The 13578-nt window shown below is 46.8% G+C and overlaps 1 protein-coding gene and 1 long non-coding RNA gene across 2 annotated transcripts in view; both read right to left on the bottom strand.

Annotated features, from left to right (window-relative positions):
- The window catches only part of ASB5 (ankyrin repeat and SOCS box containing 5), a 47312-nt gene extending 37283 nt beyond the window's left edge, over window positions 1-10029 (bottom strand). Inside the window, exon 1 of the mRNA XM_054720172.1 lies at window positions 9755-10029. Coding sequence (XP_054576147.1) covers window positions 9755-9950 — 196 coding nt within the window. The 5' untranslated portion in view covers window positions 9951-10029. The remainder of the gene's footprint in view (window positions 1-9754) is intronic.
- A 390-nt stretch (window positions 10030-10419) lies between these two features.
- On the bottom strand, window positions 10420-12206 carry LOC129150018 (uncharacterized). The gene is made up of 3 exons (XR_008556796.1): window positions 12104-12206; window positions 10736-10814; window positions 10420-10638 (listed from the first exon to the last, which is right to left on the bottom strand). It is a non-coding gene; the product is annotated as an uncharacterized LOC129150018 (long non-coding RNA).
- Window positions 12207-13578: the final 1372 nt, after the last annotated feature.

Below are 13578 nucleotides of genomic sequence, written 5' to 3'. Positions count from 1 at the left end.
AATAATTTTAAAAATCTCAGACATTGAATCGAATGAACTTTCATAAGTAAAAATTCTTCAAAACCAATATTACATTGCTACCAGGAGACCCTAAACATTGAGCTTAATCAAACAGATTCCCTTTCTTGCGCATTCTTGTAGTATCACCCCAATTAGATATGCGAGTGTTGCTTTAGCATTCATTGCACAGGCCATAATCTCTCGACCCCAAGCCACTCTCGTTCTGTGGATGTGAGCAATGAATGGCAAGGAGCCACACAACCTAGCTCCTACCCCGGATTTTACTAGATGGGCTATTTCATCATGGCTGCAGGGAGAGACGCTCACTCGCATTTTCGTTGAGCCCCTTGGTTTTTCGGTTCTTGGTGGGGGGGGTCACTATGGGGAAGCGGCCCTTCTTTCTCAGACTCAGTGGGTCTGCGATGCTGGGCACTTGAACTCTAAGGGAACTGGCCTTTTTCCTTTTCCTAATCCTCCATTCTGGACTGTGGCTCAGACGGGAAGTCAGACACAAAGCTCCCGCATTCTGACATTTGTTTGGTGGATCCTTTCATCCTATAAGCCACCTGCTACTCTACCGGATGGGCGGATGGGCGACGGGACTCATCTTCTCTCCAGCGAACGAGGGAGAGTCGGGAAACAGAACTCGCCCGTATCTCCAATCACAATGAGCTTGCTGTGGCCAGGCAGGCAGTGCAGAGGCATTGCCCACTGCCCCCATCGCCCTACTCTCCCAGGGAGGCCTCTTCAGAGGAGGAGGAGGAGGAGGAGGAGGAAGAGGAGGAGAAAGAGGAGGAGGGGGAAGAGGAAGGGGAGGAGGAGGAGGAGGAGGAGGAGGAGGAAGAGGAGGAGGAGGAGGAAGAGGAGGGGGAAGAGGAGGGGGAGGAGGAGGAGGAGGAGGAGGAGGAGGAGGAGGAGGAGGGGGAGGAGGAGGAGGAGGAGAAAGGGCTTCCATTAGCCAGGGCAGCTGCCTCCCTGACTCAGCCTGCCAGCTCTGACCTGGGCCAGGTCCTGATGGCCAAGGGCAGGTGTCCCACCCACCGGCCTCCACTGAGTGGGAGGGGGAGGGGGATGGTGAGGGGGAGGAAGGGCTGGGGAGGGGGAGGAAGGGCTTCCATTAGCCAGGGCAGCTGCCTCCCTGACTCAGCCCACCAGCTCTGACCTGGGCCAGGTCCTGATGGCCAAGGGCAGGTGTCCCACCCACCGGCCTCCACTGAGTTGTCTGGGCCTCGGTCCTCATCTAAATCAAGCTGCCCACTTGGCGACGCGGAGGAGCCAGTGCTTCTGTTTAAGACCATGGATGGCGTTTGGGTCTCACCTTTCAGCTGGCTTGTAGCCTGCCCGCAGGGGGACCGCCAGCCTCCGGAAAGGGCCTGCGTTCGCGACGTTTCTGTCCCGCTCAGGGGGCAGTGGTGACTCGGACATAGCAGCCCCGGGGGAGTAAGCGGGGAGGAAGAAGCGCCTGGCCTCTCACATGTACCCCTGACCCTCCGGAAAGAGTGTTGAAAGGACATTCAGTGGTGCCTCATTTCACAGGGGGTCAGGTCCTGGAGAGATGCATGTAACTTACATTATCTCTGACATAAACGGGGACAGTTTTGTTTAAAACCTTATTTTTATATTTTTCTTTAGAGAAAAAATTCCTCTTAAAGCCCAGCTTCTGGAGATCCATCAAAGCCGAGCTGTCCTGTCAGAGAGGGGAAGGGGGCGCACGGGAAACTTGTCCCCTCACAGCACCCCAGCCTCTTGGTCCCTAAGCTCTTCTAGAAAACTCCTAAATCTACTCAGAGGGCAGACTTTTAAAACCCTGTCCCACAGTAACCAATGGAGAGTTATGAGACTGAGAAAAAAGATCACTCTACTATGTTTACCCTCAACTTCGCCGAGTGCACCTGTTCAATCACAGGCCCCTGGGAGTGCTGACGATGTCTGAGGCTCCTTCAGCGCCCCCTCTGGCATCCGGCATTCCTTGGGCATTTTCAGTCTAAAGGCCAATGGCCCGCTGTGTGGCCTTGCTGAGAGCAGGCTGGAGAGAATGGATGATTTGTTCTTTGTGCAGCTGGTAAAGAAGAAAGGCCAAAAGTCGTCCACATAGCCCTTAGCAAGTCCCCCTCCCTCCCTCCCTCCCTCTCTCCCTCCCTTTTCTCCTCCCTCCTTTTCTCCTCCCTTTCTTCCTTCCAAAACTTTCTGAGGTGGTTTCAGAGGAAGAGGCATTCCAAATACTCCACCAGCTTTCAAGGACACAGTTTGTCTTCCTCCCTCCTCCAGGCGAGGAAATGAGTGGAATGTTCTAAGACTGTTGCAGGAACCCACGGAACCGCCACAGAGCCCCTCTGAGTATGTGCACTGTGGGGTCCATGTCACGTAGGCATTCTGTCTTCTCCAAGACGTGGTTCATGAAGTTACACCGAGGACTCGGTAAGATGCTTACAGTGGTAAGCATTTCCACCATTAGCTAATGACCCTTCTTTGTAGGTTAAATCCAGGAGAGGCATGAGAAAGCTCTCACTAGAACTATTACTTTTGGGTGTGCACTCTGAGAAGATGTGTGCTTATTTTTCACGTTGACACCAACCACCCGACTATGCGTCCTTATCCAAGGTTTATCTTCCATCTTCATCGCAGATGAGCCAGGCCTGTTTGGTTCCACGTCCCTCACTTCCTCTTCTTCTTTACATTCAGCTTCGTTTCATCTTCACTTGCACGGAACCGGACAGGATCTGTCTTAGAAGTTTAACTGTAAGTTCTGCCTTCTCCATGAAGTTCCTGATGCTCTCAATGGACTTCGTTAGGGAACATTCATTGCAGAATTAAACTGCTTACCTAGCACCTTACAAATCTCTAGTTGCTTGCTGTTGGGGTGTTTGACATGTACATGGTTTGGCTCTACTCACCTAAGTCTTCTTTTTCTCAAAAAGCAAGTCATATGTCGTAAAAAAGTAAATATATATATATATTTATATTTATATATATATATATATATATTTATATGCACAGCCACATATGTACAGATCCATAGGCATCCAACCAACTATGAACATGTGTCACATAATATTGTGCCAGGAATAGAGTAGGTATCCAAGTATTTATTGAATTGAATTAAATATAAAATTGTCAGTTAGGTCCATTAATAAGAAAAAATCGCTTACTTTAATAATTTACCATTTCTAACAGAGATAGTACATTGGAAAGCAGAAAACTGAGACCTAGTTTTCATTCTTTAACTGTCCTTTTTACATAAAAAATTCAGAGTTGAGTATAACAAGGGCATCTATCAATATATACAAAATTCATTCTGAAAACTATCACCCAAATGCTTTTAATTTTCCAAAAGCTTAGTGGATAAGCAATGAGCATACATGTTCTTTTCCCAAAATAAATTCTTTTAACAATAAATCTCTGAGGCTTTAGGCAAAGATTTAGGCAGGAGATGTGAGTTAGAAATAATAGTACTAGTAGGGTGAGAGGTGAAAAGTACCAGGTGTGAGGGGGGAATTGGGAAGCGTTGTGACTAAGGACTGTGCCTGCTTATGGGAGAGAGCATGCTTGTTGTTGGCACAGCCTTTAGTTAAGAGCCACATCCCAGGCAGAAGCATTCTTATCTCTACTCTCTCCTCTGTGCTCCCACGGCCCCCTCCTTAACCGTGCACAATAGCACTTACGATGCTCTTAAATGACTTGGTTATCTGTCTCCCCCACTAGACTATACACACCTGTAAGAAAGGGACAGGGGTGTGTTTGCATATTTTATCCTTAATGCCCAACACAGTGCCTTTGACATAAAAGATATACAAGAAAACACAGTAATAAATGAGCAAATAATTGAACGACCAAAGGAAGAAAGAGAAGAGCAAAAGGCATGAGAAGGTTATTCCCAGGAAAACTGATCCCTCCTCAGCTATCATCAACTATGCCAAGTTCCTTAAGTCCACAAATTCATGCGATTCTCCAAATATGGAGGAAGAAGAAAGATATTAATACATGAAAATGACAGCCTTTGTCCCCAGATTCTATTTTACACTCATGCAATAATAATGGTTTCCTCCCAAAAAGTGGCCTGGCATACCTGAACATTAGTAGAGCTTGGGTAAAATGAAAATCTCTTTAAAAACATTTTTTTTAGCACTTTCGATTATAATGTTATGCTTTCATCATAGAAGAGCAGTTCTATTGATCCAAGTTATTTTAGGCAGTGTTCCACCTAAGTGTAGAATATGTGCCCCAAGCTCTTACATCTTTAATACCTTTCTATAATGAACACCAGGAAAGAAGCCATCCTACAGATTTGCCTCTTAAAATAGCTCACCGCTGAGGTTCTGAGAAATGTTTCTAACATAACTAACCTCATATCTAATCAACACAGCAGCACCAAACACCACGTGAACGGAGTTTCTGGGAAGCAGGTGTGATAAATACCCATGTGTGCCGGCATCTGCTGTCAAGTTAAATCCTTGGCGTAGCTTTAAGACCTGGAATGGACTTTATTGATGGAGAAAAACTGACATGACATTATATAAAACTAGAGGCCCCTTGCACGATATTCATGCAAGAATAGGCCTTCCTTCCCCTGGCTTCATTCCCAGCCACCCGGGAGCTGGCAAGTTCTCGCTTCTGTCCAGAGCACCGCTCCTGTAGCTCCCTCTGCTGCGCCCCCCGCCCTCTGCTCACAGCAGGCATCCCCTTCCACCCCTCCATGCCTGCATATGCAAATTAACCCACCATCTTTGTTGGGTTAATTTGCATACTCACTCTGATTGGCTGTGGGTGTAGCGGAAATACAGTCAATTTACATGTTTATCTATTATTAGGTATGATTAGGTAAGATTCTAGTTGCTTTTCCCACCCAGTTCACACTGTTCTCCAAATGACATGCCCTTTGACTTGTGGTGACGCGCTTACACAGTAGCCCGTTTCCAAGTATCAACAATAGACAGCTCGAGAAAAACAATGCATGCTTCCTGGAAACCCTAGGTCCAAAGTTACCAAATCACAAACACGGATATCGCATGCGATGATGCTACATCTCTCCTGTATTCCACGGAAAGTCTCAGGGATGAAAACAGGGCCGAAGAGGTTGGGAGTCACCAGATTGTCTTTCAAGCAGCCTCACAGAGACAGTACCTTGATGAGTTTTCCACAGTCTGGGATGTGTCCATGGCCTCACAGGCTTGGAAACCCCATCTGGCAGCAAAGCTGGAGCAAATTCACATCTCAGAGGTGCGCTTACAACTCACAGAGCACAAAGGCTACAAACTGATATCAACACTCAAGTACATGAATTTACAGCGAGGACCGCTAGTGTCAGATGGACTGACACAGTGCTGGGTCAAACCAGCACATTCTCTCTTTCTGTGGACAAGTCTGGAGGGAGAGTCAAGTAATAATAAGAGGTGGCTTGGTGATGAAAAGGTGGGACAAAGGGATACATTAAATAAATCAAATGCAAGAACTGAATTCAGATTCTAGTTGATTTACCCTGATGTTTCACACCAGAGAGGAGGTGGCTAAGCAGCAAAGGACCCACCTCTCTGGGGTGGCTGGGAATTACAGATCTGCCTGTGTATCAATGAATCCTTGTGACTGACATATTTTTCTTTAGATATGTTAAATTGAATTCTGGGAGACAGCTCCCTAAGATAACATTTGCTCTCTCTGCCAATGTTATTTAAAGGAATCGTCAGGTTCATCCATTCTTCTTTTCTCCTTTCTTTAATTTATATTTCTTGTCATTCTTTCTTTTCTATCCGAGCCAGCACCAACAAACAAGCCTCAGTCTCATCTCTTTATGGCAGGGAGATCCTCAGCTACCTATCTCAAGTCTGTCCCATTGCCCAACTCCAAAGATCACGGATATATAAATCTATCTTAAATTAGGATTTTATGCATGTGTTTTCCCATTCACCCCCACCCCCGCACACACACACACACACACACACGCACACACACACACACACTCATGCCAGAAACTCTCAATGACTCCTACTGCTTTCAAAGTTAAGTTCAAATTGCTTAGCCTGCCATTCAAATTCTTTCCATCTCTGTGCCCAAGTTATTAACATCATTTTCTGCTTCATAAACCTCCTACTGCAGTCAAATCCATTGTCTCTTAATAGTCTAAGCTTAAATCCATGCTTCTGCTCCTTCCTCGGTCAACTCAAGGTCTGCCTCACCATGAATATCTCCGAAAGTCCTGACTTGAGACTGGTCTTCCCATTCATCAGATTCCTTTGGTAAGAGTGTACCTGCAAAGTCATTAGTATATGCTGACATACTGTCTCCTCAATTAGGTGGGAATGGTACCTTTTGTTTTTGTTATATTCTGCTTCTTTAGTTCCTTGTTATCAGGGGTGCTCAAAAAAACAAGTGCTTAGAACAGGTCCGGTCCACTTGTGGGTAAACCAACTGAATTTCCTTCAGAGCCCAAGATAGAACTTGGAAATATTTCCCTTAACTGAAGAGAGGAGCCAGCTAACTCCTGAGGTGTTCTTGGAATATTAGCAGCTCGTGGCTTCTTCAGGGACCTTGGAGTGACTTCAGAAAATCGGTGTACTCCCCGCAGCCTCATTTGCTCTCTGTACCGTTTGACAGCCCAGTGGAAAACACCTTTCAACTACTGTTAGTCTCACAGTCAGTCTCAAAGTCCAGGGCTAGCTTTAAAAATGGACTAGACCTCTGGTACATAGAGATTGTCCCCAGGACCTTAAACAGCAGGAACGGTACAGGCGGTAGTTACATAACAATGTGTGGCAAGGAGGTCCCTTCTACTTGATGGTGGTGTTGGTAAAAGTCATCGGTACAGAAGATGAAAAGGCAGATTTTAGTTTTATTGGAATAACAACGGGGCCGAGAAGGAAATAGCCTTAAGCCACGTTAGCTACCATTGAGCTGTGCTGCATTTTCATTTTTGCTGGGTAATCATCCCTGGGTCTCAACCTGCTGGGAAAGCGCGGTAAGACCACCTGACATCTGTGGAGCACAGTGGGCTGATGTGCAGGTGTGTCTAAGACACGGGTTCTCTCGTTTCCTACCGAGCACACTGCTCATGGGGAGGACATCCAGAGGGCTGTCAGCAGGGTCTTCTCTGATTATGAAGGACATGGAAGCACACACACGAGCTCCTATTTCACGGAATTTGGCACCCCCACATCAGAAATGTTGGGGAGCCATCTGGCTGAGTTTTGAAAGGAGGAAGAAGAAACCTAATTCAAAGTGGAGTAAAGGTGATAATCTCTCCGAGGAAGGAGGAAATTGCCAGATTAAACAAAGATAATTGAGCCTGATTAGTTAATTATAAAAATATAATCGATATAAAAATAGCTTATTGGTAGTAAATAAAAGAACAAGCTACATTAAGATGAAGAAAATAATAATTTCTGGGCAAGAAAGAATGAATTCTTAGACGTAGGAGATCAATAAAATGTTTGCTAGGTATCTGATTATCCTTCTAATACAATTTTTTTTTAAAAAAAAGGAGACTAATTATGCTTACACTGAATAAAATTACCATAATATATTCCATTACTTAACATATAGATTAATGCAAGATATTGGAAGGCAGAATGTTGTTAAAGAGATCTACCGCTAAAAACAACACAAAACAAAAATTGTAAACAACTTACTATTCCTAGGAAAGGGGTTTTCTATTGGTGAGTGTTAATTTCCATCTTCCCTTTTTGGGGGAAATAATCCTAGCATTCTCATACATCTTAACACAGACTCGTAAAAAGCAGGGAGCCATTTTGCATATGCCTGTCACACCAGCTTAATCACACTGAGACCGGGCTGAAGAGAAGCCCATGGTTGTTTTTTATTTGCACAAAAATATGTGCAACAATGAGCTTCCACAGCTTCCTCTAAAACCCTTGTCAATTCACACACACACACACACAGACACACACACACACACACACACACAGACACACAGAGGCACACACAGACACACACAGCACACACACAGACACACACACACACACGCGCACACACACAGGCACACAGGCACAGACACACACAGACACACACACACACACAGACACACAGACACACAAAGACACACACACAGACACACACAGACACACACACACACAGGCACACACAGACACACACAGGCACACACACAGACAGGCACACACAGACACACAAAGACACACACACACACACACACAGGCACACACAGGCACACACACAGACACACACACAAGCACACATACACACACACACACAGGCGCACACACACAGACACACACACAATTATAGCATTTTAGCCCATATTTTAGGTTTTTACATATGGCAATTCTCATAATACGTAGACAAGATTTGACTATGAATCACGGTAATGAGCTATAGGCTGCCACGCTGGGACCTATGATCATATCATCTATTTAGTCTTGTATCTGGAAATGTTGTTTTGTTTAAAAATCTAGTCTTCTGTGTTTGATGTTTTTAAACAAGATATTCGGTCTACCAGTGAGACGCTGCCACATTTCCACAGCTACACCTGCTCTGAAGCAGGCTGTGGGCGCATGGTCAAATGCTGCCTCCTGGCTCCGGGGCCCACCTTCCTCGTGGGAGTTGCACCCTGGCCGTTAGATTCCGCCCACTTTTAATGAGCTCATCAAGTCCTCGCTCTGCGTAAGAAAACGCTTCCTTGGGGAAAATATACTCATGATCTACCTCATACACCAAAAAAAGACTTCCGACCTTTACTCAACTTTCCTTGTACACACAGAGTAACCCTAGTTTAAATGAATTATTTTCACATATTAAAAAACGGAAGCAATCAGATTTTTAAGAGGTCAAGTTCTCCACTCAAGTGCACTGAAAAAAATTACATTCTATAATTATGTGGTAGGATATTTCGATTCTGAACACTTCAGTTATGGTAGAGATATCTGGGGATCTAACATGTGTGTGCTTGCCTGCCGATTTTCACAACCAGAAATTAACCAAAAGACGATCAGAACTTAAAATGTCACCTTGAAACCCGCCCCAAGAACTGTTTTGATTGTACAGAGTATCAGACCGGTAGGACATAAAATGGTTTTACAACCTTTAAAGCTATGATTCAAACCATCGTGCCTCATCACACTTCAATTTCTTCTGGGAGGCGTGGGGGGTGTACTTGACCGCACACACACACACACACACACACACACACTTGTTAACTCAGGCTTCTATCCTCTTACCGTCCCTTTCTTACAAATGGAGCAAAGCAACAACAAGTCAGCCCATCTCACTTGACACGCTGCGCTTTAGTCCATAACCGAGTGGTCCATCTCGGTAAAACAAAAGTGCTGACAAACACATCAGCTCTCCAGATCTTCTCTTCGGAATGCATGCTTCCCCTGTGCCTCACCATTTGAATTAAACATCATAAAACTTTGGCTACACGCTAACGGACCATACGGGTGGGATCAGTGGTCGAAGCCTGTACAGCTGTGGCAAAGGAAGGGTTTAAAGGTTTAAAATGGTTATGCACAGGACAGCGTGTGGTGAGCTGGTGTGTGGGACGCCGCTCCACCCAACCGCGCCACACCTGCCAGGACATGTGCATTTAATTAAAAGTAGGTTCCCATCCATCCGGTTTGCAAAGATGCCTTCCTTTTACTAACTCCGTTCCACAGCAAAGCCATTTTTTTTTTTAACGAGACCATGGCGTTAGCAAACATTTTCCACAACAAGAAGTGTGTAAGACACCCCTCGGGAGAGGAAGATGCTGTTGGGGTGGAGCCCAGCGGACCGGTGAGAGGGCACCTACCTGGGCCCGGGGCGGCGCCGTAGAACTCGGCCGCGATGCGCGCCGCCTCCTTGCGGTTGCCCTTGACGATGTAGAAGTGGCTGAGGATGGCCAGGCTGATCTTCACGAAGAGCTTGAAGCAGAACAGGGACAGGATGGTGAAGTAGACGTTGGACAGCTGCTGGGCAAAGGGCCGGCCCTCCTCCAGCACCGACATGGCCGCGCAGGAATGTGGGCAGCGAGGCCCGCTCCGGTGCAGGCTGCCCGGCTGCTGGCCGCTGGGTGCTGGGTGCTGGCTGCTGGGGGCTGGGTGTTGGGTGCTAGCCGCTGGGGGCTGGGTGCTGGCTGCTGGGGGCTGGGTGTTGGGTGCTAGCCGCTGGGGGCTGGGTGCTGGCCGCTGGGTGCTGGCCGCCGTCCCGTCCGGAGCGACAGCTGGGCCGGCAGCAATCCCGGGGCTCGGGCCTCCGGCTATTTATACCGTGCAGCCTATTTATACCGTCCACGCCTATTGATGCCGTCCACGCGGGCCCATTGGCCGGCCCGGTTCCAGGGGGCCCTGCAAGGCGGGCCCGGCCCAGACTCCTGACTTTCCATCCTGGAAATAAACACACGCCGCGCCTCGCCTCTCCGCTCCGAATCCCCAAATCCGGGCATTGAAATCCACATACACATTGTTGCCTCTTTTTTTTAATTTTTATTTTTTGGTATGGAATTAGCATGAATACGTTGAAGGCTTTGTGTACGGGGTTCCTGCACATGATATTCGGAATAGCGGGTAAAAGTGAGTCCATAAGCCAAGCCTTGAGCAGGGTCCTATTTGCAGATCCTGAGCTCAGTCCTCAAGCAGTCTGCAGCTCCATGATCTCAACGAGGACTCATCCCGTTAGCCCGTGATGCAGCTTGGACTGTTGTCAGAAAAAAAAAAAAATTTTATACGTGGATTGACTGGAAAACCATAGAAAAATAACTTTAGTTTTCATTCAGTGAAAACTTTTTAAGTACCTACTGTGTGTCAAACATTTCGCTGAATGCTGGGGAGACAAAGAAAAAGGTAATATCCTTGCCACAAGGATCTCAGGGTCTAGAGAGGGAGACAGACAAGACATCAGACACATCGAGGTGAGGACAGGGTGTGGTGGGCGCACCTGGAGGAGCAGCCTCGCCCTGGTGCAGGGGAGTCGGAGAAGCTCCCTCCCCCGCCCTCCCCAACCCCCCGCCCCGCAGGAGGTGAAGGCTCCAAAGAATTACCACGTAAACAGGTGTTTGATCTGGACTGTCCGACACCAAGCAAAACAATACCCTCCTTAAGCCTGTAATTTTTGTAAACCCTAATTTGATGTATTTTTATGAATGAAATGCAACTATCAGGGAATCCTCAGACAAGCCATATTTTAAAAAGAGAAATAGAGTAAATTATTAAGAACAATAAGGTAGCGTGGCAATATTTTTGTACATAAGCCAAAAATAATATGATAAAATATAAAAATGGCTATCGCACACGGAGTTAATGTACATGCATTTATATGACTAAGTTCGGGGCCTGTTAATTGAACTATTTCCCAATTCTCCCGAGAAGCTCCAGAATAACAAATAAGCCGCCCTGGCTGGGTAGCTCAGTGGGTTACAGCGCCATCCCGATACGCCAAGGTTGTGGGTTTGATTTCCGGTCAGGGCACATGCAAGAAGCAACCAATGCATGCATCAATGAGTGGAACACATATAGATGTTTCTCCCTCTCTTTCTCTTTCTCCCTTCCTCTCTCTAAAAACACAATTTAAAAAATCAAAACAGAACGGCAAATAATAAAACAGTCAAGACCATAGCAGTGGCTCTTCTTGGGATAAAGGAAGGGAGCGGTGACCAGTCACGGTGGCCAGTGTTGGCTGCTTCCCCGCCTTGCTATTTGCTTCTTAGGCCGCGTATCTCATCCGATTCCCATGAAACATCCCCGAGATGAAGGAGTGGCACCCAGAACAATAAGGCAGGCCAGTGGGTTAGAAAGAAATCACCGAGCTCTTTCTGCAAAGGTCTTATTTCCACAGGCACAGAACTAGACTCAGCGGCCACGCACTGGGCCCAGTGCCACTGCCTTCAAAGCACTGAAGGTAAAGTAAGGAAATGCTCCCCTGGCAGCGGCGGTGAGGTCCTGCCGGGGAGGCAGCGGCGTGGCCGGCACCTCCAGTTAGGCCCCCTGGGGCGTGGTGAGGGGGACCACACAGGCGGGGAGCCCTGGGCTGGGACAGCTGGCCCGTCACGGGCTCTGAGTCACTGCGCCGACTTCCACCGAGGAGCCCCAGGATTACCAACAAATCCTGCCTCAGTCACGTCCAGGGTTTCACGCCTTCCCCTTTACCAGAAGTGCCGTTATACCTGTCCCCACATCCGCTCCTGGGGCTGGGCTTCACCGGGGCTGAGGGACGCTTTTACTTCAATAGGCTGCCGGCCCTGGGCATCACCTTTACATCCCCACAGCTTCACTGCTGGGAAAGAAGACCATGATATTTAGGATATGAGGTCAAGATGCCTGCCTTTTCTGTGTTTTACACGCTCCTTCAGCAACTTTTCCCATCTCTAATTCTATTAACCAATAAAGACGAAAACTAAATAAAATCACAGTAAGCAAACTCATCAAATATAAACTAGATGCTGTGTTTTTCACATTATAGACCCTCCCAAATGACTTTATTAATATGTCAGCGTCACCTGAGACATATGGTGCCCCTCTCTTCTCGACATTAGCATTTTCTTAAAAATAAAGTCTTGGTTAGTAATTTAAGTGATTTATTGAGATAAAACTTTACATTATTGAGAGGACATGGTGGAGGGATTTGATTGATTAGCCAGACTATCCCAACTGTTCTAATCTGCCAATTAGTCAATCAGTCAATCAATCAAACCAAAATGGAGCTGGACAATTGTGTTACTGGAATGGGTGACGGGAGGGAGGTTACAAGCACAGGGAGAAATCACAGTTGAGTCTCCTGTACTGGTATGCTGCTCGTTTCACATGAATCTTACTTGCTAGCTCTGTCTAGAGGGGTGAGTATCATTGTCTAATTTTAAAGATGAAGAAGTTGGCTTTAGACAGCTTTCGTGACCTACAGAGCTCCTATGAGCAAGTGCACTATTGGAACACAGTTCTGGCTCTGAATACATGCTCACATCACTGCTCATCCTTTCTACTTGTAAGCACTTACAATGTGAAGGAGCACATGCATTGAGAATAAGACAGCCACCCAGATCCCCCCCGCCTCTCTCTCTCTCTCTCTTTCTCTCTCTCTCTCTCTTCTCTCTCTCTCTCTCTCTCTCTCTCTCTCTCTATCTCTCTCTCTCTCTCATACACACACACACACACACACACACACACACACACACACACACACAAACACACTGGGGGATCAGCCTGAGGCTGTAGTTAATTGGGTACCTAAATGAGTACCTAAAGTCGTAGGGCAGGCTATATGTGATGATTCCATGAGATGGAATCTTGTGGGTGCTCCAGAAATAGACAAAAAGGAGAGGGGATGTGCCGTGACTCGGCTAATACTTCTGGATTCTTCAAAGCTAAGAGTTGGTGAGTGACTCCCATAGAAACAATAGACAGGAAGGAGACAGAGGGGTCAAAATACAGGGTTGTTGAGAGTTATTACATTGAAAACAACGAGTGTTCAAACATGATCAAATGATTGAGTAAGAAGAGCCGAAACCGGTTTGGCTCAGTGGATAGAGCGTCGGCTTGCGGACTCAAGAGTCCCAGGTTCGATTCCGGTCAAGGGCATGTACCTTGGTTGCAGGCACATCCCCAGTGGGGGGTGTGCAGGAGGCAGCTGATCGATGTTTCTCTC

This window comes from Eptesicus fuscus, chromosome 8 (assembly GCF_027574615.1).
Source record: "Eptesicus fuscus isolate TK198812 chromosome 8, DD_ASM_mEF_20220401, whole genome shotgun sequence".
NCBI classification, from domain to species: Eukaryota; Metazoa; Chordata; class Mammalia; order Chiroptera; family Vespertilionidae; genus Eptesicus; species Eptesicus fuscus.
This window is presented reverse-complemented; position numbering and strand designations above follow the sequence as displayed.